Genomic DNA, 21345 nt, shown 5'->3' on the forward strand with positions numbered 1-21345 from the left:
TCTTCCTCAAAGGTATGAGGTGCACCCCTGCCTCAACACCCTGGCTGACCTGTCCCTTTGCCTGGAGAATCACTCAGTTACCTCTCTCACTTCCTTTGGGTCTTTGTTCAAGTGCTGCCTTTTCAATGAGGCCTCCTTGGATCACAATAGCAACATTTTTTCTAGTCAAATCCTAAATTCTCCAATCTCCTTCAGTCTGCTTTATTTTTTTTCCGTAGTACTTATGCCACCTTTTCACATATTCTATAGTTGTTTTACTGTGTTTATTGGCTTTCTCCCCCACTGTAATATCCAAGAGGGTAGGGTCTTGGTTGTCTGTTTTGTTCATTGGTGTGTCTCTATAAACCAGAATACTACCTGGGGCATGGTAGCCACTCAAATCTTAGTGAATGAATGTATGAGTGCTCAGATCACGCAGGCACTTGTCTTTGTATTTCACTCTTTCTTTGCTTCTCCAACATGGCTATGACGCCAGCCTCCTTGAAATATTGGATAATTTAAAGAGCTGTGCATTAAGAAAGAGCCTAAAAAGTTATTTTAAAATTATAACCGTTTTATTCAGGGTTCTGACATTAATGTTGAAATATTCATCATGACATCTTGAAAGGTTCTCTGCTTAACTGAATTCTCAAAATAATTAATCATGTCAGAGACAAAATTAATTATTTTCTATCAAGAACTCAACTGATTTGCTGTTTCTCCTCATTTTTGGTGTGCTGTCATATATAAGCACAGCTTTGATTTTGTGATGAACGTTTAAAAGCTATTGTTAACTCCTCTATTTGACGTTTTTCAGGCAGAACTGCCATGATTTCAGTAAATGTCTATAGATTCACCAGTATCTGTTCTCATTAAACATAATTGTGAAAGTATAATGAGCCTTCAACTCTCAGAATGATAATCTCTCTAGAAGAAGAATTTCCTTGAAAGATATGAGATCAATGAAATCTTATGCTGTTTTTTTCTGTCTACAAATATTGACCATATGTCTACTCTGATACACCTGTTGCTTGATGCTGGGGGCCCAGAGACGAACAAAAAACAGTCCTTGTCCCAGAACAGTTCAGTTTGTACAAGGAGACTAATAGGTAATTACCTAACAATTCTATGATATGCTAGATGCTATAGTAGATTTGTTGAAAAGTACTGTGAAAACATGGAAGAGAGAATATTTTTTTAAAATTTCTATGTTATCATTGTAGATCTTTGCATTTTTTTCACTTAAACATGCTTATTAAGCACCTACTAAGTTCCAGGCATTGTGCTTGTCCCTTGGGATGTAGACATGAATAAGATGCAGTCCTATGAGGGGTGCTGCTGCTGATTATGTTATGTGTGTGGCTGAAAACACTGATTCTTGAAATACCACTTGGGAAAAAGGACTAGTTGTAACTGGTGAAGGCTTTAGAGCACGCCTTTTCTGTGGTGTAGTTACTGGACAGAGTGCCAGGCTTTGAACTTGGTGCTGCTAAGTGGTCTCTTCTCTAATCACTACATGACTGCATGCCAGGATGGACTGGCTACTCTGAGTTCCAGGAAATATTTCAACCAAAAAAGCACCTGAGACTTGTTCATAATCTTGTTCACATGAACCCTTGTTTATAATCTCTCCTTTGTCTGATTCTTGCATAGTATAACAGGTTTATAAGAAAAGGGTGAATGGGAGTTCCCATGATGGCTCAGCGGAAAAGAATCTGACTAGCATCCATGAGGATGCATGTTCGATCCCTGACCTCACTCAGTGGGTTAAGGATATGGCATTGCTGTGAGCTGTAGTGTAGGTCACAGATGCGGCTCAGATCCCGTGTTGCTGTGGCCGTGGTGCAGGCCAGTGGCTACAGCTCCAATTTGACCCCTAGCCTGGGAACCTCCATATGCTGCCTGTTCGGCCCTAAAAAGACCAAAAAAAAATAAAAAAGAAAAGGCTGAATGCCTCATAGATAATTTAAAATTTTAATGATATTATGATGAGAGTAAAAAAATTAAGAAAAGCCAAAAATACCTCAGCCATCTTCTAGAAACATGTAAAAATTGAGGAACTAAGGATGTCTGTAAATTGAATTGCTTGTCACTTTAAATTAATGGAGTAGCCAAAAAAGCAAATTTGCATCATATTAAAGTGTATTATGAAGACTGTGTACACTGATGTAAGGATATATTTAGCTACATGTGAACATAAATTTGCTCTTGTAACCATTAACATACTTGAAAAATGACAACAATAAAATTAGCACAATATAGTACTTACTATATACTAGGTGCTATTATTATAATGAGTAATCACTGAAATGATCCTATGAGTTAGGAACTGTGATTATCCTCATATTACAGGCAAGGAAAGACAGTGAACTTTTTAACCCAATCACTGCTAGTAAATGGCAGAACCAGAATTTCAATCCGGGAGATCAGGCTCCAGTCACCATGCAGCAGCTGTGCTACACTGCCACACAAGTGAGACAGGCAGATTAGCCACATTCGTTATTTAACTCATAGCATATTCTAGCAGAACTTGTTTGTATTAAGTGGATGTTTGCACTCAGAAATGTGTTAGGGAAAAATGTACAGAGTGTCTATATTGGTTTGGAAAAATTTTGCTTTTTAAATGTTTGCTAACTAGCATCCCAGAGCATTACAATAACTTTCAGGAGTGACTCAGTTTATACCTAACCAAAATATTGCTAATAATGAAAACAGCAAAACCTCAGAGGTTTAATTACCCAGCACCTAATGCAAGGCACACCCTGCTAATTACATCTCTTAATGTGAAGCTAGGAGTCTAGACTCTGGCACATTTTCTTTGCAGGGCAGAAGAATTAAAGGCAGTGTGAGCCCATGCTCTTCAGGACCTAGAATGTAAATACTGATTGATGTCATTTTGGAGAGAACCGCTTAATATTTCAGAGTGAGGTGACTTTGTCAGTGAAAAATTTTCAAGAATATTTTATGTGATTTTTTTCATGTCAACCTAGATGTTTGGAATATGGATTGCTGCACTCTTACTTGCTGGAACATCAACAGGTAAGACTTATTATTTATAATAAGTTCATTAAAAAATAAAGTGAACATTCACATCTAAAATGTAATTAAAATGGACTTTGAAATATTGGTTCTGTTTATATTTTATTTGTCATAAAATTATCTAAGGAAAATACATCGATTTCATAATATTGAATGAATCTGATGAGCATCTGTTTTCAAAAATATGAAAGTTGCTGAACAGTCTTGTACTGGGCCTCCAGCTCTATCAATTACTAGCCTTACTATGACCTTGGTCAAGTAACCTATCAATAAAAGTCTCAGTTTCTTCATTTCTAAGATGAGTTTGTAGCAGTAAGTAAAAAACATACATGGGAGTTCCTGTTGTGGCTCAACGGTGTAAGAATCCTACTAGTGTCCATGAAGATGTGGGTTTGATCCCTGGCCTCGCCCAGTGGGGTAAAGATCTGGTGTAGGTCACAGGCGCTCCTCGAATCTGGTGTGGCTGTGGCTGTGGTGTAGGCCCACAGCTGCAGCTCCATTTTGACCCCTAACTTGAGAACTTCCATACGCCACATCAATGCCAGATCGGAGCAGTGTCTGTGACCTACACCTCAGGTCACGGCAATGCTGGATCCTTAACCCACTGAGCGAAGCCAGGGATCCAACCTGCATCCTCATGGATACTAGTTGGGTTTGTAACCCACTGAGACCCAACAGGAATTCCCCATATTTCCATTTTCAATAACTGATTCACAGTAGATATTCAATAAATGTTTCATTGAACGAACGATCAATGCTGATTGGACCCTCAATACCGATTTGACTTTTTTTTTCCATTTGGGTCCTGATTTTTTGAAGGGATATGGTCTGTGGGCATTTCTTACATGTTAATTCAACTCAGTGATTTATACACTTTATACTGTGAACTCCATATACATTTCCTATGTAGTAGTTATTGGTTTCTTCTGTTCTTACCATACAAGTTCAACATTGTACCTGTAAGCACAATAAAAGTTAATTGGTGTTTTAGCCAAAATAGAATCAAGGGATTTCAGTGTGTTTTGGTTCCTGCCTCTAGCTATCCTCTATGGGATAAAAAGTAAAGGAGATGGAGCTATTATTCATTTTAGTATATGCCAGGAACTGTGCTCTGTTTTCCATTATTTTCCTGCCCCCTAAGAGTCCCAGTTGAATACTGAAAACAGATTAATTAGTTCCAGAACAAAATTAAGACGTGAGTGAAATCTGCCTTGGTCCATTTTCTTGGACTGTCACATCTCTCATCAGTGGTGTCTCCTCCTTCGGCACTAGAGTGCACTGCACTTTTTGCTATCTCTACTCACAGCCCACCCCTCAAAATCCTCACTGAACAAGAATGCTAATACAGTTTTAAATCAACAAATACAATCACCTGCTATGTGCCAGGCACTGTGTTAAGCTCTGGTGACATAGTTGTGATTGGTAAGTTCCCTAGAGCCCATCAGAAATACTTGCTTTTCAAAAGGAAGTGACTTCTGCTTAGAAGCTGATTAAGCACAAAGTGTAAAATGACAAGTATCAGAGGACTGAATGTAAATAGGCTCTTACAAATTTTAATAGAGGCAATATAGGTAATAATACAAATGTGATATAGATTTAATTTTTTAATTTTGTCAGCTGTGTAATAGAAATATGTGCGTAGTAGAAATATATACACTATAAAATGCCTACATTTATATATAAAAATACCTACATTTCACATAGCTATATATTTTTAAAATTAATTTGGCAGGTAACCCTCTCTTCAGTCTCCTCCAGAGCAAGTTTAAATGCCATGGTCAATCATAATCACTCCTTAGCAAGCACATTGGACTTCTCTGCTGCTCTTGATTTGCTTAGCTTAACCATGACCCTGGTTAGGTCCAACATTTTGCAACTTCGTGTGCCTGCACCTGTGCAGCTGAATGCACCTGGAGAAAAACACACACACGCTGACTATCTCACTGGAAATTCATAGTTATTAAACTAAAGGGGACCGTAAATCTGCCAAGCCGTCATACTCTACTGCCCTAGTCCTTTCATTTTCCCAGGCTCCTGAGTTTTTTCATTCTTCTCCCCTCTACTCAAACCTCCAATGTCTCCTTGCTCATTAACACTCTTGGCTGATGACTTTATTTCCTATTTCAATAAGAAAATAGAGACAAAAGAGATCTTCCACAAATTCCCAGCACCACATCTGTCCATCTACCCACATATACTTGCTCACATATACCTGCTTGAACTAATATACCAATTTATATGATTTCTTAACCAATTAAAACTAGCTTCATGTAATGTGCTGTATTTCAAATGCTCCTTTAAAGAATCTTTAGATCAGAGAGGAAATAAAACATTTAAATTGTAGAATATAGCAAGATATGACTCAAGAACTGAAGAAACTACAAAAAGAACAAGTAAGGTTCAAGAAAGAATTTAATTAATAAAAATAAAGGAGAGACTAGTGCATTAGAAAAACAGGAAGAAAACAATATAATTGATAACATCTATGTGGCAGTTGCTTCCTAAAACTAAAAAAATAGAAAACCATGACAGCAGTTTTAAATAAACAAAGGAAAATAAACATAGGTGTGAAAGACATTAAAATGATGTACACTTGGTATATATTCATCCTACAAGAACTGATATTCTAGGTGAAAAACATTACTTTTTACACCAAAATAAATCCCAGACATATGAACATTTAAAAGTAAAAGAGCGAAACAATGAAAGTATGAAAAGAAAACAGAGTGAAATTGTTAATGATCTTGGAGTGAGGACGATTTTTCTAAACAAGAAAAAAACTGCAAAGGGAAAGATTGATTATGTTGTTGAATAAAATGCAAAACTTCTATATGACACAAAGTAAAATCTATAAAACAAAAATGCAAACAATCAGTTAAAATGTCTTTTTAAACTATCTGACCGAAAGGGGGCAAATCTTTTTACCGTTCAAAGAGTTTTTGTAAATAATTAAGAAAAGGAGTTCCCGTCGTGGAGCAGCAGAAACGAATCCGACTAGGAACCATGAGGTTGTGGGTTCGATCCCTGGCCTCGCTCAGTGGGTGAAGGATCCGGCGTTGCCATGAGCTGTGGTGTAGGCTTCAGATGCAGCTGGGATCTGGCATTGCTGTGGCTGTGGTGTAGGCCAGCAGCTACAGCTCCAATTCGACCCCTAGCCTGGGAACCTCCATGTGCCACGGGTGTGGCCCTAAAAGGACAGAAAGACAAAAAAAAAAAGAAAACACTTTAGAAAAATGTGCATAGGTCAGGAAAGTCTCACCCATTTGAAGATGTATAAATGGCCAGAAATACACAAAAAGATATTTAAATGTACAGGTAGTTAAAGAAATGCAAACTGAGAGGACAAAATGTGGTGCACGTTAAAATGTAAATGTGCATAGTCTTCCGCAGTAAATTGTATCATCGTTCCCCATTATTTCCCCTCTACACCCACCCCAAGAGGAGTCCACAGCCCCGTCTTCGTCCGCGTGATGTGGGACAATGGCAGTGAGTAGTGCCAAATCTGAAGCCTGCTTGAAGAGTCACTGCCTGGTTCAGCTGTTACGTCCTTGGCTTCAAGAGCAACATGTTCTTTAGCTCCTGCTAAAGGGTCTGCTCCTTTAGCTTAGATCCGGGAATGAGAAGACTGGTAAAGCAGAGCCACATCCAACGGAAAACCATTGCAGCTAAAATATAAGATGAACAAGAAAGAAACCTTAATTTTTGTAAGCCAATAAGATTTGGAGACTATTTGTTACCACAGTACAACCTATCAAAAACTAATTAATAATGTACCTCCCACCTCTACTTAGTGATAGAATGGTCTGCATTGTGGTTCGTTTTTTTTTCCTGCTGCTTAACAGCAATGAAACACTGAGCAAGATGGTCACTTTTTCTAAGTCTTCATTTATTCACAAATATGACAGAGGGCTCAATCTGTCTTTACTATTTTAATTATTATTAATAAGACAAAGAAACCGAATGATATAATTTGGTGAAGAAGTACTCTCATCTTTTGTGACTTTTTTTCATATTATAAAGGTAATTTGTATTCATTATTGAAAATGTGAGGCCATAAATAATATAATGAAGAAAAAAATTGTGCTAACATCATTGTTAATATTTCAGTGTACTTCCTCTGAATTTTATTTTTTCCTCACACATTTTAAATGAAACTGTATTCTATGTAGTTCTGTAATCTGTCTTTTCCCACCAACACTGTATCATCCTCACTTTCATTAAAAGTTTCATTATAATTTTCCATAAACACTTAAATGGCTACATAATATCTTTAATTCTATAATTTTAGAACTATATCCTTTGTTATATGGCCCATTTACATTACTGACTCAATTTCACCTTATTAATTTTACATGAAATATGTTATTTTTAGAGAACTGTTCATCTTTCTAGTTTTGCCTGAGTGGCTTTAATATCTTATGATGTTGATCAGTCTTTTCTTAATCACATATAATTTCTTCTAACTTTATACCCTTTCTGTGGATATTGCCTTGTGGGAAACGGGCATGATGACCAATACCCCTGGTAGGTTACAAACATAGAAAAAATGCAAATATTTATACTAATATTCATTTTATAGTCCAAACTCTCTTCCATAGACTGAGTAATGTAGTTGAGAACTTAGATTGAGGGGAAACTATGAAATTCCCAAAATTAAGGCAGCTGAGAATTCTAGGAAAAATTGATGATTGCATTAGAAAGCCATGACCCAGTATGAAATCATTGGTTCAAAATTGAAACTGGATGCATGTGTGCTTCAAGAGGAAAACCAGAATAGATTCCAAGCAAGAGAAGTATTGATTGAGAAATCACACTGAATGAGGGATATACTGAAGAAGCCCATGCTCAGACTTCCAATAAGAAGAAACAAAGGCAACCAGAGAATCCAGAAAAACAAAAATGGCACACAAAAGGCATGATCTGAATATGGAACCTGCTAAAATGATACTGCTCTGGAGCTCCTCAGGTACAAGAAAAGAGAATTCATTTAAATGTTCTCATTTGAACAGAAGGAGTGTATGAACAATGGAAGTGCAGAGAAGAAAATGTAGCATGCTCGCTGCTGTGAAAGAAAAATACTTATCTAGTCATAATAATATAAATTCTGTATACTGATTTTCAATTTTTTGGAGTCAGTGTACAGACAAAACATGGAAGACTTAATTATGATTGTAGAGCAAGGTCTGAAGGTTATCAGTCTTAATGGTAGGAATGTGAAAGTGCAGCTGACAGGCTTTGGAAGATGGAAGGGAAGAAGAGAAGCAGAAGCGGTTTCTTCAAACTTCCTCTTGCAAGGATAGGGATTCGTTATAAGAAATAAGAGCTATGGATCAAGACATAGCAGATGACTATTTAAGCTTACAGTGAAGCCAATAAATGAGCTGAATGCAGTGTTATCAACTGTATTGGAGGAGGAGTTGAGAAAAAATGGAGAGCAGGCAGGCTGGCTATTGAGCTGTTATCCCTCGGCCTCAAGCCACCCTTGCTTTGCCAGTACTGAGAAATGGCACACAGTTGTCTCTTCAGTCACTCCTAGAAAGGCACTGTCAATAGGGACACTAGAGGGACACTGAGGCTCTGGGAGAGGGGAGGTGCAAAGAGCACCTTTTTGCTCCTGGTTCCTGTCTGTGTTTTCTCAACATTGGCTCTTTACTCCAGCACAACTATCCAGAAGCAGCAGCTCCTTCCAGTTTGCAGCTTTCCTAATTGTCCCAGACTAGGTCCATAGTACCCATTCAAAGATGTTAGCCCTGGCCAGCTAGTACTCCCTCTCCAGGGACTTGAAAACCAGCTCTGGAGTGTAGCCCACCCCAATCCTCCACTGCTTCCCCCAGCCAGCAAGTTTCCAAGTTCCCACATTTGAATAACTCCACCTTTTCTGTTTCTTTCCTGGAGCTGATAGCAGCTCCGGAGGTTACTCCCTCTGAGTTACTACAGGGTCTGCTTCTCCAATACATAATTAGTAGCAATTCATTGTATTAAACTCTCACAGTTAAAATAACTAGTATAGTTTCTGCTTCTTGCTCTGGGAGATCCAGGGAATAAGTGAATTAAATCCTCATTTATTATTGCACCAAATTAATAGATCATGTGTGACTAAAGTCGATAAACCAAAATTTGGTGGTATAAGTACATTGTATATAGATATGGAGGTAACTACAGGTACTGCATAGATGTTTAAAAGTTGTTGCCTCTGGGGCAAAGGTTGGGTTTTTGGGTGGGCAGGGACTATTACTCATCTGCATATCTTTTTAATGTTCAGACATGTCTTTGATTAAAAATATTTTTAAATTTCCTATCCTCCCTCTATTTATTGTGGCATCTCACTCTTAGGGAATGGAGAAAAGCAAAATTTCCTAAAATTGTGAAGTTAAAATCTAGTTGACTTGAGAATCAGTATTTATTTAGTATTTTTGGTAAGTGATAAAAGAAAATCCTCAAATTCAAGTATTTGAATAGCTCTAACCAATACCAATAAATAATCATGTCAAATAAATTATAATGAATTTAAGAATAATAATGCATTGAATGATTTAGTAATAAATTGAGTAATTATCAATTATAATCATAATTGAATATATCAAACTATTCCTCCATAAAACAGCATGAAATAAAGGTTTTTTAAATTTATTTAAACTAAAAAAAACCACCAAAAACCCCATAAAATAATTCACTCATTTCTCCCACCCCCACAACCCCTGGCCTCTGGCAATTTGTTCTTTGTATCTGTGACCTTGATATATCATCTTTCTCTGACTTATTTCACTTAGCATAATGCAATCGAGGTCCATCCATGTTGTTACAAATGGTAAGATGCCATTCTTTTTAGGGCTAAATAGTATTCCACTTTATAAACATTATATACCACAATTTCTTTTCATCGGTTGATGGAAAACCTTTGGTCATTTCCATCTCTTTGCTATTGTAAATAATATAGCAATGAATATGGGGGTGCATGTGTCTTCTCAAGTTGGTGTTCTCATTTTCTTCAGATGAATACCCAGAAGTGGACTTGCTGGATCTTATGACAGTTATATTTTTTATTTTTTGAGGAACCTCCATACTGTTTTCCATAACAGCTCTACTCATTTACATTCCCACCAACAGGCATGAAGTTTCCCTTTCCTCTACATCCTTGCCAACACTTGTTTTTTTCTTGTCTTTTTGATAGTTGCCATTCTAATAGGTGTGAAGTGGTATTTCACTGAAGTTTTGATTTGTATTTCCTGATGATTAATGATGTATAGCATCTTTGTGTATACCTGTTGGTCATCTGTATATCTTTTTTTGAAAAATGACTATTCAGATCTTCTGCTAATTTTTTAATTAGATTTTTTTTTTGCTATTGCATTGTGTGTGTTCTTTATCTATTTTGGGCATTAGTCTGATCAGTTATATGATTTTCAAACGTTTTCTCTCATTCAGTCAGTTGCCTTTTCATTTTGTTGGTGGTGTCCTTCACTGTGCAAAAGCTTCTTTGAGGTAGTCCAAGTTGTTTATTTTTGCTTCCTTTGCATTTGAGTCTGATGTCAAACTCGAAAAAATCATCCCCAAGACCTGTGTCAAGGAACTTACTGCCTATGTCTTCTTCAAGGAGTTTTATGGTTTTAGGTCTTATGTTCAAGTATTTAATCTCTTTGAGTTAATTTTTGTGTATTGTATAAGATAGTGATCCACTTTCTCTCTGTCACATGGAGCTGTCTAGTTTTCCCAACATCATTTATTAAAGAGACTGTCCTTTTCACATTGTATATTCTTTGCCTGTTTGTCATAAATTAATTGACCATATATGCCTGACTTTATTTCTGGGCTCTGTATTCTGTTCCATTGATCTGTGTGTTTGATTTTATACCAATATACTGTTTTAATTACTATAGCTTTCTAACGTAACTTGAAATAAGATAGTATGACTTCCTCCAGCTTTGTTCTTCTTTCTCAAGATTGCTTTGACTATGTCAGGTCTTTTGGAGTTCCATACAAATTTTTGGACTTTTTGTTCTAGTTCTGTGAAAAATTCCATTGGAATTTTGACAGGGGTTGCATTGAATCTGTAGATTGTTTGGGGTAGTGTGGACATTTTAACAATATTAATTCTTCCAATCTATGAACATGGAATACCTTTTCATTTACGATGTCTTCCTCAATTTCTTTCCTCAATTTCTTTGAGTCTTCAGTGTACATGTCTTTCACCATTTTGGTTAAATTTATTCATAGGAATTCTTTTCTTTTTGATGTGGTTGTCAGTGTGATTATTTTATTAATTTTTCTTTCTGATTAATTGATATAAATAATTTATTTTTGCATATTGATTTTGTATCCTTCAATTCTGCCAAATTTGTTGATTAGTTCTAACAGGTATTTATGGATTTTTTTTTAGGGTTTTTTATATATACTATGATGTCATCTACAAATAGTGACACTTTTACTTCTTCCTTTCCAATTTGGATACCTTTTATTTATTTTACTTTCCTAATTGTCTTGACTAGGACTTCAAATATGTTGAGTGATAGTGGTTAGAGTGGGCATCCTTGTCCTGTTCCTGGTCTTAGAGGAAAAAATTTAAGCTTTCCACTGTTGAGTATGGCGTTAGCTGTGGGCTTGATATACATGGTGTTTATTACATCAAGGTATGTTCCCTCTGTACCTCTATACTTTGTTGAGAGTTTTTAATCATAAATGGACATTGAATTTTGACAAATGCCCCTATTGAAATGATCATATGCTTTTTATTCTTTGTTTTGTTAATGTGGTGTATCACATTGAGTGATTTGCAGATGTGGAACCATCTTTTCATCAATGGAATAAATTTCACTTGATCATGTGTATGATCCTTTTAATGGATTGTTGAATTATATTTGTTAATATTTTGTTGAGGATTTTTACATATGTGTTAGTTTGGGATATTGGCTTGTAATTTTCTTTTCTTTTTGGCATCCTTGTCTGGTTTTGATATCAGGGTAATGCCAGCCTCTGTTACTTTTTGAAAGAGTTTGAGAAGGATTTCTTTAATTCCTCTATGAATGTTTGGTAGAATTCACCAGTGGAGTCATCTGGTCCTTTTGTTTATTGGGAGGTTTTTGATTACTGACTCAATCAGTAATTGTTCTGTTCACATTTTCTATTTCATCATGATTCAGTCTCTGTAGGTTGTGTGTTTCTAGGAATTTACCCATTTCTTCTAGGTTGTCCAATTTGTGTGCCTATACTTTTTCGTGATGGTTTCTTATGATCCTTTGTATTTTTGCAGTGTCAGTGATATTTCCTCTTTCACTTCTGATTTTATTTGAGTCTTCTCTTTCTTTCTTGGTGAATCTAACTAAAGATTTGTCAATTTTGTTTATCTTTTCAAAGAATCAGATTTTAGTTTTTGTGTTCAGCTATTAAATGAAAATATAAGTTTACAGTGAAAGAATAAACTAGAGTCAGCGAAATTAAAGAAATGACCAAGACCTGGTTTTCTTAAAGCCTCTCATTTTAGAGATGAGCAAAGTGAGCTCCAGAAAGAAGAAATGGTTAAAACTAAATGAAACTTTGCTCTCATTTATAATCTCTGAAACATATATTGGACTCCTGCTGGGTGCCAAGCATGATGCTAGACTCTGGAGACACAGAGATCCATTTCATCAAGAATTTTATTAAGTCTAGTAAGAAAATGTAGAAGCTCAGGAAAGACACAGTATCCCATCTTCTGTCTCAGGCCATTAACAAAGGCTTCCCTGTGTGATAGTTCATTTAGCCTCCATAACTTGGCTGTAAGGTAAGTGGTACCATCTCCATTTTGCAGAGAAGGATATTGAGGCTCAAAACAGGTAAAATAATTATGCAAAGCCAGGAGTGTATTATTCCAAAGCCCACATACTCTCATCTGTAGCATTGCAGTCTACATGGTTATGGCCATACTATGGAGAAGGAGTGGGAAGGGAAGGGGAGAAGAGAGCATTTTTTTGAGGAGAATCTCCCTGAGTCAGAGTTGTTTAAATTAAAGACTAATGTCAATTAACCCTGGTTCCTATAATACTGACACTCTCTCTTTTTGCTGCAGGAGAAGAGGTTTGCTATGAAAGGGTGGGGTGCTTTAAAGATGGTTTACCATGGACTGGGACTTTGTCAAGACAGTTGGCAGGTTTACCCTGGTCTCCCGAGGAGATAAACACTCGCTTTCTGCTCTATACTAGACGTAACCCCAAAACCCATCAGGTAATGTAACTTGCTACCTTCGCATATAGATTATTCTAAAATGTAAGATGCAGCTATAGATATATAAGACACAGTTAGAGAAACCTATTCTGACATTAACTGGGTTAAAGGAAAATACTTCTTTTTAGTATTATGAGCTCTCATATTTTTCCTAGTATTTAAATGTAAATATTGCTCTGAATATGTGTTTCATATAAGGTAAACTTGGTAATTCATTCAGATAATATATTAAATAAGACCCTTCCACATGTATGACTGAACAGCCATAGTACCTATTATGTACTAAATTAAATAAACAAGACAGTGTCTTAAATTTATTATATTAGGGGAAATGAAGTATGTAAACCACTTCCTTTATTGCAACACAAGTTCTGATCTGTGATGTAAGATACAAATAAAAGACTCTGGGAACAGAGTGAGGAAGGGCTTACTTTCCCCTTGGGATGGGGATGGGAACCAGGAAAGGCTTTGAGGAGAAGTTGAGGATTTGAGGTGTGTCCTGAAGGGTGGGCAGAGTTTTCGAAAGCAGAGACAGACAGGGAAATGACAAAGGAAATGGTGTGAACAAATGCACAAAGGAGAGAGACTATGGCGTGTGTGTATTAACTGAATACGTGTTGGGTTAGGCTGGGGGCATGGGGAAGTTCTCGAATGTAGTTAATTAGAAATATAGTTTAGAGACGATTGATGTAACTCATTCCTGGGGAGTTCGGGCATGATGTGGGAGCCATGAGGACCCATTGAGAGTTTTTAAGAGACTTTAGGACACTGACTCTGGCTGCAGCGTACCTTCTTGCCTGGAGGGGACTGCCAGACCATTTAGTTCTGTGCTGTCCAGCATGATAGTCACTAGCTACATGTGGCTAATGAAATGAAATAAAATTTAAATTTGGTTCCTCAGCTGCACCAACTACATTTCAAGTGCTCAATAGCCACATGTGGCTAGTGGCTACTGTATTGGACAGTGCAAATATAGGATATTTCCATCATCACGGAAAGTTCTCTTTGACAGAGCTGAATTGGAAGCTCTAATGCCGTTTGGATCAGACATGGCAACTAGCCTGAACCAGAGAGTAAGGAGATTAAGATAATAGAAAATTGGCATGCTAAACATCATTAGCAGTCTTGAGAGTCCTATACATGATAGGAAGAATGATGATCCTCTTGTGTGAAAGCTTTAGGATGAAAGAGAAAGGTAAATTTTAGATGAGCAAGATTTGTTCGGCTATTGGAGATTTAGCCTTACAGCTTAGTGGGCCATCTAGAACTGGAGAAACGTATTCCAAAGTCTTTTACCCAGAGGTGAGAATTGAAACTTGGAGTGCATGAAATCTCAGGGGAAAGAACAAAATATGATACTAGACCCAGTGGAGCATCTTTATTTAGGAAGCAGGTGGGAAAAGAGGCCAAAGAAGGATCGCTCCCCAGTGCAAGATCAACTCCAGTTTACCTGTATCTATAACCTTCAGGCTTGCTTTCCATGAGACCTATCACACACAGGGCAGGTCTCACCAGCCAAGAAAGCCTTCTCTTTCTTTTTTCTTTTTGTCTTTTTAGGGCCATATGGAGGTTCTCAGGCTAGGGGTCGAATCAGAGCTGTAACTGTTGGCCTACACCACAGCCACAGCAACTCGGGATCCAAGACATGTCTGCGACCTATACCACAGCTCATGGCAACACCAGATCCTTAACCCACTGAGCAAGGCCAGGGATCGAACCTGCATCCTCATGGATGCTAGTCAGCTTCATTTCCTCTGAACCACAACAGGAACTTCAAGATAGCCTTCTACTATGACCTCACACCTTGAAAACATAACGTGACTTGTAGCTATCAACCTATAGACACACACATCCATATGTCCACATAGCTCTTTACTGAAACATGCCATCTGTTCTGTAGATGACAGCTCTAGCTAGAGCAAAGAAGAAAAAATAAGACCTTATTTTGGGTAAAGAGAAACTTATAAAGAAAGTGTCCTCAAAAGTTTGATCTTTATAACTATCAAAAAGCAATGAGAAGAATATTACTCAGTTTCAAAAGGAGACCATCTCAAAAGGAGCTGAAGTTCTGATAGATGCTACAACATGGATGAAGCTTGCAAACATTTTACTAAATTGAGTAAGCCAGACAGATGCAAAAGGACAAATATTATATGATTCCAGTTATGTAAGGAACCAAAAATAGTCAAATTCATAGAGACAGAAAGTAGAGTAATAGTTACCAGGGGCTGGGGGAGGGGTGACAGGAAGCTTTGGTTTAATGGGTACAGAGTTTTAGTCTGAGATGAAAAAAGTTCTTTAGGGGGAGGATGGTGATTGCACAATGTGAATGACAATGCAAGTAATTTTACATTTAAAGTGGTTAAAATGGTAATGCATATTTTACCACAATTTTGGGGGGTACTTTTGTCCATTTAGGACTTTCGGGGTGTGTTTTTCTATTCAGGGCTAACTGTATCCCCTGGTCTCGACCCTCAGTCATCACAGGACCCATCGATCCTTTATCTTTCTAGATAGAGACCTTGCACTTGAACTTTTTAGAGCACAGGCACTAAAACAGAAGGTGACAAAGACTAGTTTATAGGCAACGAGACTGAGCCCTAAGGGCACTGCAGAGAACATAAGAAACTGCATACTTTCTAATAAAAGAGGCCATAAAAGCAATGTTTCCCACATCTTCTCCTCCCTTCCATTTAGAAAGAATCACATGTGACAAACCGGATCTGTACTTGAATTTTGCAGTGGATAGAAGCCTGAGGGTTTGCTGTTACAGAGTTTTTAATAACAGCTAGGTTGTAGGATGAGTGAAGGTGTGATACTGAAAGCAAAGATCATCCCAGGCTTGCCTCATACTATGTAAATATGATTGCCTTTGTTTATGAGAAAGCGGATGTAAACTCTGCAATGACTTAGCACACTCTTTCCTCAGAGGAAGAAATTGTCAAGGATAAACATGGTACAGTAAACTTGGTCTTCTGAGTCATAGGCCTTCTCATTTACATTTCTGGGAGAATAAAACCAGCCCCCTTCTCCCATGAATCCATGACTTCTTAAACCGAGAGTGGCTTGTGCATTCACTAGTGATGATTCATAGTTTGCATAGTTAATGGTGGTTTCTGTGCCTGCAGCTTTTATCAAGACTAGAACATACCCTAACCAATGACTATTTTTGACTCACTGGAAATGAGATCCCATGAGAAGTAGTCAGCACTTGTAGGACAGGTTGATTTTATGCCAGTTAGGTTCCAGGCCCCCTCAAAGATAAGAATGCAAGAGAAAAGGCCCCAGGAGTTCCCGTCGTGGCGCAGTGGTTAACGAATCCGACTAGGAACCATGACGTTGTGGGTTCCATCCCTGCCCTTGCTCAGTGGGTTAAGGATCCGGCATTGCCGTGAGCTGTGATGTAGGTTGCAGACGTGGCTCGGATCCCGTGTTGCTGTGGCTCTGGCGTAGGCCAGCAGCTATGGCTCCGATTGGACCCCTAGCCTGGAAACCTCCATATGCCATGGGAGCGGCCCAAGAAATGGCAAAAAGACAAAAAACAAACAAACAAACAAACAAACAAAGAGAAAAGACCCCAGAACCCAGCTGAATATCAACAGACTTCAGCCCTATCTCTGAATAAGCTGTTCTAATGCCCTCTCTTAGTTTCTATCTTTGCAGTAGCAGAATCCAGTTGTCTTCTTTTGATTCCATGATGTTGGTTGAAGTTTTCCATTTTCTAAATTAGTATATCATTTTAGAGGGATGTGCTAGATTAAATGTGCAGTGAACAAAAAATTTTTTTTCTCCCAACTCTACTTTATTAAATCATTAGTGGCTTTTGTGACGACAGAGGATGCTTGGATCCGCTAATACTCGTCAGATTGCCATTTTGAGGCTTGCTCCATGTCCTACTTCTTCAAACTATTCTCATGACGGGGGAAGAATAAACAAACCTTTTCTACCAAATGTCCTCTTCCAAAATATTTTTCTAAATTTAGAAACAAGAACAAAGTAGCTGTTTAAGGGGAGTTATAATGAGCCTCAGGTTCTTTTAGATACATAGGTGAACAAATATCTTTGCACTTGGATTTAATTATTTAGCAGGGAAGTGCTTTCTAAAAAGCCCAAATACAATTGATTTTCTTACCTGTCTCACAAATCCTACATCTATCTGGTCTATGTCCTATCAGAAGAAAGCATTATGATCAGATTACAGCTTGAAAGCCCAGTGGTTAAGTGCCTGACTTCAGAGAAAGTCCATGTGGGTTTGGATCCTGCTCCAGGACCCATTAGCTGCAGTGCTTTTGGACAAATGACTTGATTTCTCACTATGCCCCTCCCTGATTTGTAAAATTAGTACCTACCTCACAGTACTGAGAGGGTTAACTGAGCTTCTCTGTAGAGAACCCATAACACAGATAGATATGATTTTATCTGTATTCTACTTATTGCCATGTAAACCAACTTAAGATTCTCATAATTGTTTGCTGTAAGCAACTTATTAAGGTGTATGATTAATTGCATATACTGTGAAACACAGGTAGCTAGTAATAGGCTCTCCATTTCAATTTCATAAGTATCTAAATGTGTTGCTTTTCAGTTTAGGATTACCATTGTCAAACTTGCTATTTGCTGATTAGAGCCTTTATTTATTTATTTATTTATTTTTATTTTCCCACTGTACAGCAAGGGGGTCAGGTCATCCTTAGATGTATACATTGCAGTTACAGTTTTTTTCCCCCACCCTTTCTTCTGTTGCGACATGAGTATCTAGACATAGTTCTCAATGCTATTCAGCAGGATCTCCTTATAAATCTATTCTAGGTTGTGTCTGATAAGCCCAAGCTCCCGATCCCTCCCACTCCCTCCCCCTCCCATCAGGCAACCACAAGTCTCTTCTCCAAGTCCATGATTTTCTTTTCTGAGGAGATGTTCATTTGTGCTGGATATTAGATTCCAGTTATAAGTGATATCATATGGTATTTGTCTTTGTCTTTCTGGCTCATTTCACTCAGCATGAGATTCTCTAGTTCCATCCATGTTGCTGCAAATGGCATGATGTCATCCTTTTTTATGGCTGAGTAGTATTCCATTGTGTATATATACCACATCTTCCGAATCCAATCATCTGTCGATGGACATTTGGATTGTTTCCATGTCTTGGCTATTGTGAATAGGGCTGCAATGAACATGCGGGTGCATGTGTCTCTTTTAAGTAGAGCTTTGTCCGGATAGATGCCCAAGAGTGGGATTGCAGGGTCATATGGAAGTTCTATGTATAGATTTCTAAGGTATTTTTTCTAAGTACAACTGCTTATATTTATGACTTTTAATTTTTCTCTTAATAGTAAAATCACTTAAATTCATAGTATTCTAAAGTCTTTGAGAGTTTGGTTATAAAAACCATCCAACAAAGTATGAGAAATACAAAACAACATTTAACATAGTCATATAAAATTGTCTTTAATATGCTGTTGTATTTCATATGGTGAGTCTAACCTCTTTTTCTCATTCATGAAGTGTGGCATTTGCCACCTTTGGAGCATGCTTCTAAGGCTTGAATAAGATAATTCTCATGAATTACATTGATAACTGAAAAGTATGATACGAAAGTAAGGCTTATTGAAATTACATTTGAAACTGACCCAACATTGTCTTACAAACATTGCCTTAAAACTAAATATTTTAATTTCCTTTCCTCATGATTAAATTTCTGTGTTGCATTTTGTAATGCAGTAATAATTTCTTGGTACTTTTGGAATATGTAGCAGTAACTATTTCTTCGATAAAAATGTTTTAAAGAAGGCTGTTAAAATCAAATTTAGAGGAAGACTTTTGAGCAAATTTAGAATAATTCTACTAAATGTTAAATAATATTCAGTTATTCTACCTTAATTTTTTCATTTCACCTGAAACAGGAAATCAGTGCAGTTAATTATTTAACTATCCAAGCCTCAAACTTTGGGACAGACAAGATCACCCATATCAACATACCTGGATGGAAATCAGATGGCAAATGGCAGCAAGACATGTGCAATGTATGTGAATAAACTCTTCCTTTACTCTAGTATGAAAGCTTTATGTTTAATGTGAATATACTTTGTAAGGTACTAATGTGTATTCATGGAAATTCTCCATTCAGTTATTCGCATTGTCCATGTTCCAAGGCTCAAATGAATTGCCTATTTCCCACTTATTTTCACTTACAGTGAATTGCATGGATTATGATGGAAGATTTTTATAATTGTTCTTTGGTAAATTCTCATCTTTGACAAAGATTGAACGGTATGATAAATTTCTCATTTAATTTAAGGAAAACGTTTGTTTCCAAGTTCACTCCATGAAATTAATGTTCCTCTCTTATACTCAAGATTAATAGGCTGCTAACATAGTATAAGCAATTAATTATTTACAAGCCATATAGTGTGGTAGCGTCAGGCTGTCTGAAATCATATTATAGTTCTACTTACCAGCTCTGCGGTCATGGGAAAGTTGATTAAACTATCCGTGCCTAAGATTCCTTATCTTTAAATGAGATTAAATAAATTAATAAATATAAAAGAGTTAGGATAGAGCCTAGCATGAAGTAGATTCTCAGTACCTGCATATGTTATTTCTTGTTGTGGAATCAGTTGTTCAGGCACTTTGGTTTTCCTTAATTCTTATTTTTAACACTGTATAAATCTTTTTAGGTATTGCTAAAAGTAGAAGATGTGAACTGCATTAATTTAGACTGGATTAATGGTTCCCAGCAGTATATCCAGGCTGTGAACAATCTCCGTGTTGTTGGTGCTGAGGTGGCTTATTTTATTGATGTTCTCAAGGTAAGAACAATTAATTTTTTAAAAATTATATTTAATTGGCATTGTATCATAACACCAAGAATTTGAGGCAATTCTATGTTCTTTTTATTGGTTTACACAAGTACTGAATATGTGAAATAATAAGTATTGATGTATGGTAGCCAAAAGGGAATTTACTTGTGAGAGAAGTGCCTGTGCTTCTACAAAGTGCCACTTGGTGGCAGTGTCCCTTCACAGCCTCCTCACCAAATCCTTCCCTGTCCCCCAAGATCCAGCCTGGGTCAGTGTTTGGGACCATCTCTGTTGGTTTTCCTCCCACTGTAAACCTATCCTTAATAGCAGATAATAAACTGTTTCTGCCTTATGAGTTCTATTTGTGTAGAATGTGAAATACATTTTCCCACAGAAACTGGATTCTGTGGTCCACAGGCCAGTCCAGGCACAACTCTTTAACGTACACATTTTCTAAAAGAAGAAAATAGACATTGCTATTTATGAAAGGTGTACTTTGATACATTTATAAATCTCCAAATGCTCTACTATAATAGAAAATAATTTCCTGCCATAAAATGCAATGAAGTAAAATCTAAAGATTTATGACCATTTCAGATTCTTAAGGAAAGTTCCCTCATTCCATCAACAAATAGTTCACTCTGCACTTGCTGTCCTAGGCACTGAGGGCATGCAGTGAGCAAGATAGTGTTTCTGCTCTGACAGAGTGTGGGGACGGCACTGTGAAGAAATTCAAGGCACGTGGGTGGTCGGTCAGGGCAGGTGACCTTCTAAGCCTGAACCCAGCTAGGAAACAGCCTGGAGAAGAGTCAGGGAGCCCAGTACTCATCCCTGCCATCCCCTTCTCTATCTGCCCCCAACTTCTCTATTTGCCTCTACTTCTCTATCTGCCCCCACTTTTCTATCTGCCCCCACTTCTCTGTAGGCCCCAGACTTCTCCATCTGCCCCCCACTTCTCTCCCTGCCCCCCCCATCTCTATTTACTCTTCCCACTGTTTCAGGGGAGACTAGACTACAAGAAGGAACTTACAGTGGGTCTTTGTCTTACAAAGGATAAAATCAAATTCATCTCCTCCTCAGAGAAAAACCAGTCCTAAGCTTTCGTGAATATCTTCGTTGATCCTGGAGCCTAAGTTATGGGCTCTTCATCCAAGAAATAAATAGGAGTGGTTTGTAGGGAGCCATGAGATGTTTGATGAACAGAAGGGGAAACTGTTTGCTGACTTGTATGTTGAGTGAACTCTGCACCCCCTTGGGAGCCCAAGGTGAAGAGCAGGAGAAGGTCTAGGGTGAGGAGGCCTGGAGCCATCAGGAATGATTCAGGATCCAG

General features: G+C 37.5%; 1 protein-coding gene across 2 annotated transcripts in view; it reads left to right on the forward strand.

Moving 5' to 3' along the window:
* The first annotated feature begins 2939 nt into the window (after positions 1–2939).
* PNLIPRP3 (pancreatic lipase related protein 3) overlaps positions 2940–21345 on the forward strand; it is a 57841-nt gene continuing 39435 nt past the window's right edge. For both annotated transcript variants that reach the window (XR_014827001.1, XM_021073715.2), the window contains exons 1-4: positions 2940–3018; positions 13061–13215; positions 19119–19238; positions 19893–20024. Coding sequence is in view for 1 of the 2 variants with exons in the window: in XM_021073715.2 (XP_020929374.2) it covers positions 2970–3018; positions 13061–13215; positions 19119–19238; positions 19893–20024 (456 nt within the window). In the remaining variant the exon portion in view is untranslated. The remainder of the gene's footprint in view (positions 3019–13060; positions 13216–19118; positions 19239–19892; positions 20025–21345) is intronic.

This window comes from Sus scrofa, chromosome 14 (assembly GCF_054392235.1).
Source record: "Sus scrofa isolate SSC_HxYL_T2T_F1_AM1 chromosome 14, Sscrofa_HxYL_maternal_Yorkshire_Landrace_v2.0, whole genome shotgun sequence".
Classification (NCBI taxonomy): Eukaryota; Metazoa; Chordata; class Mammalia; order Artiodactyla; family Suidae; genus Sus; species Sus scrofa.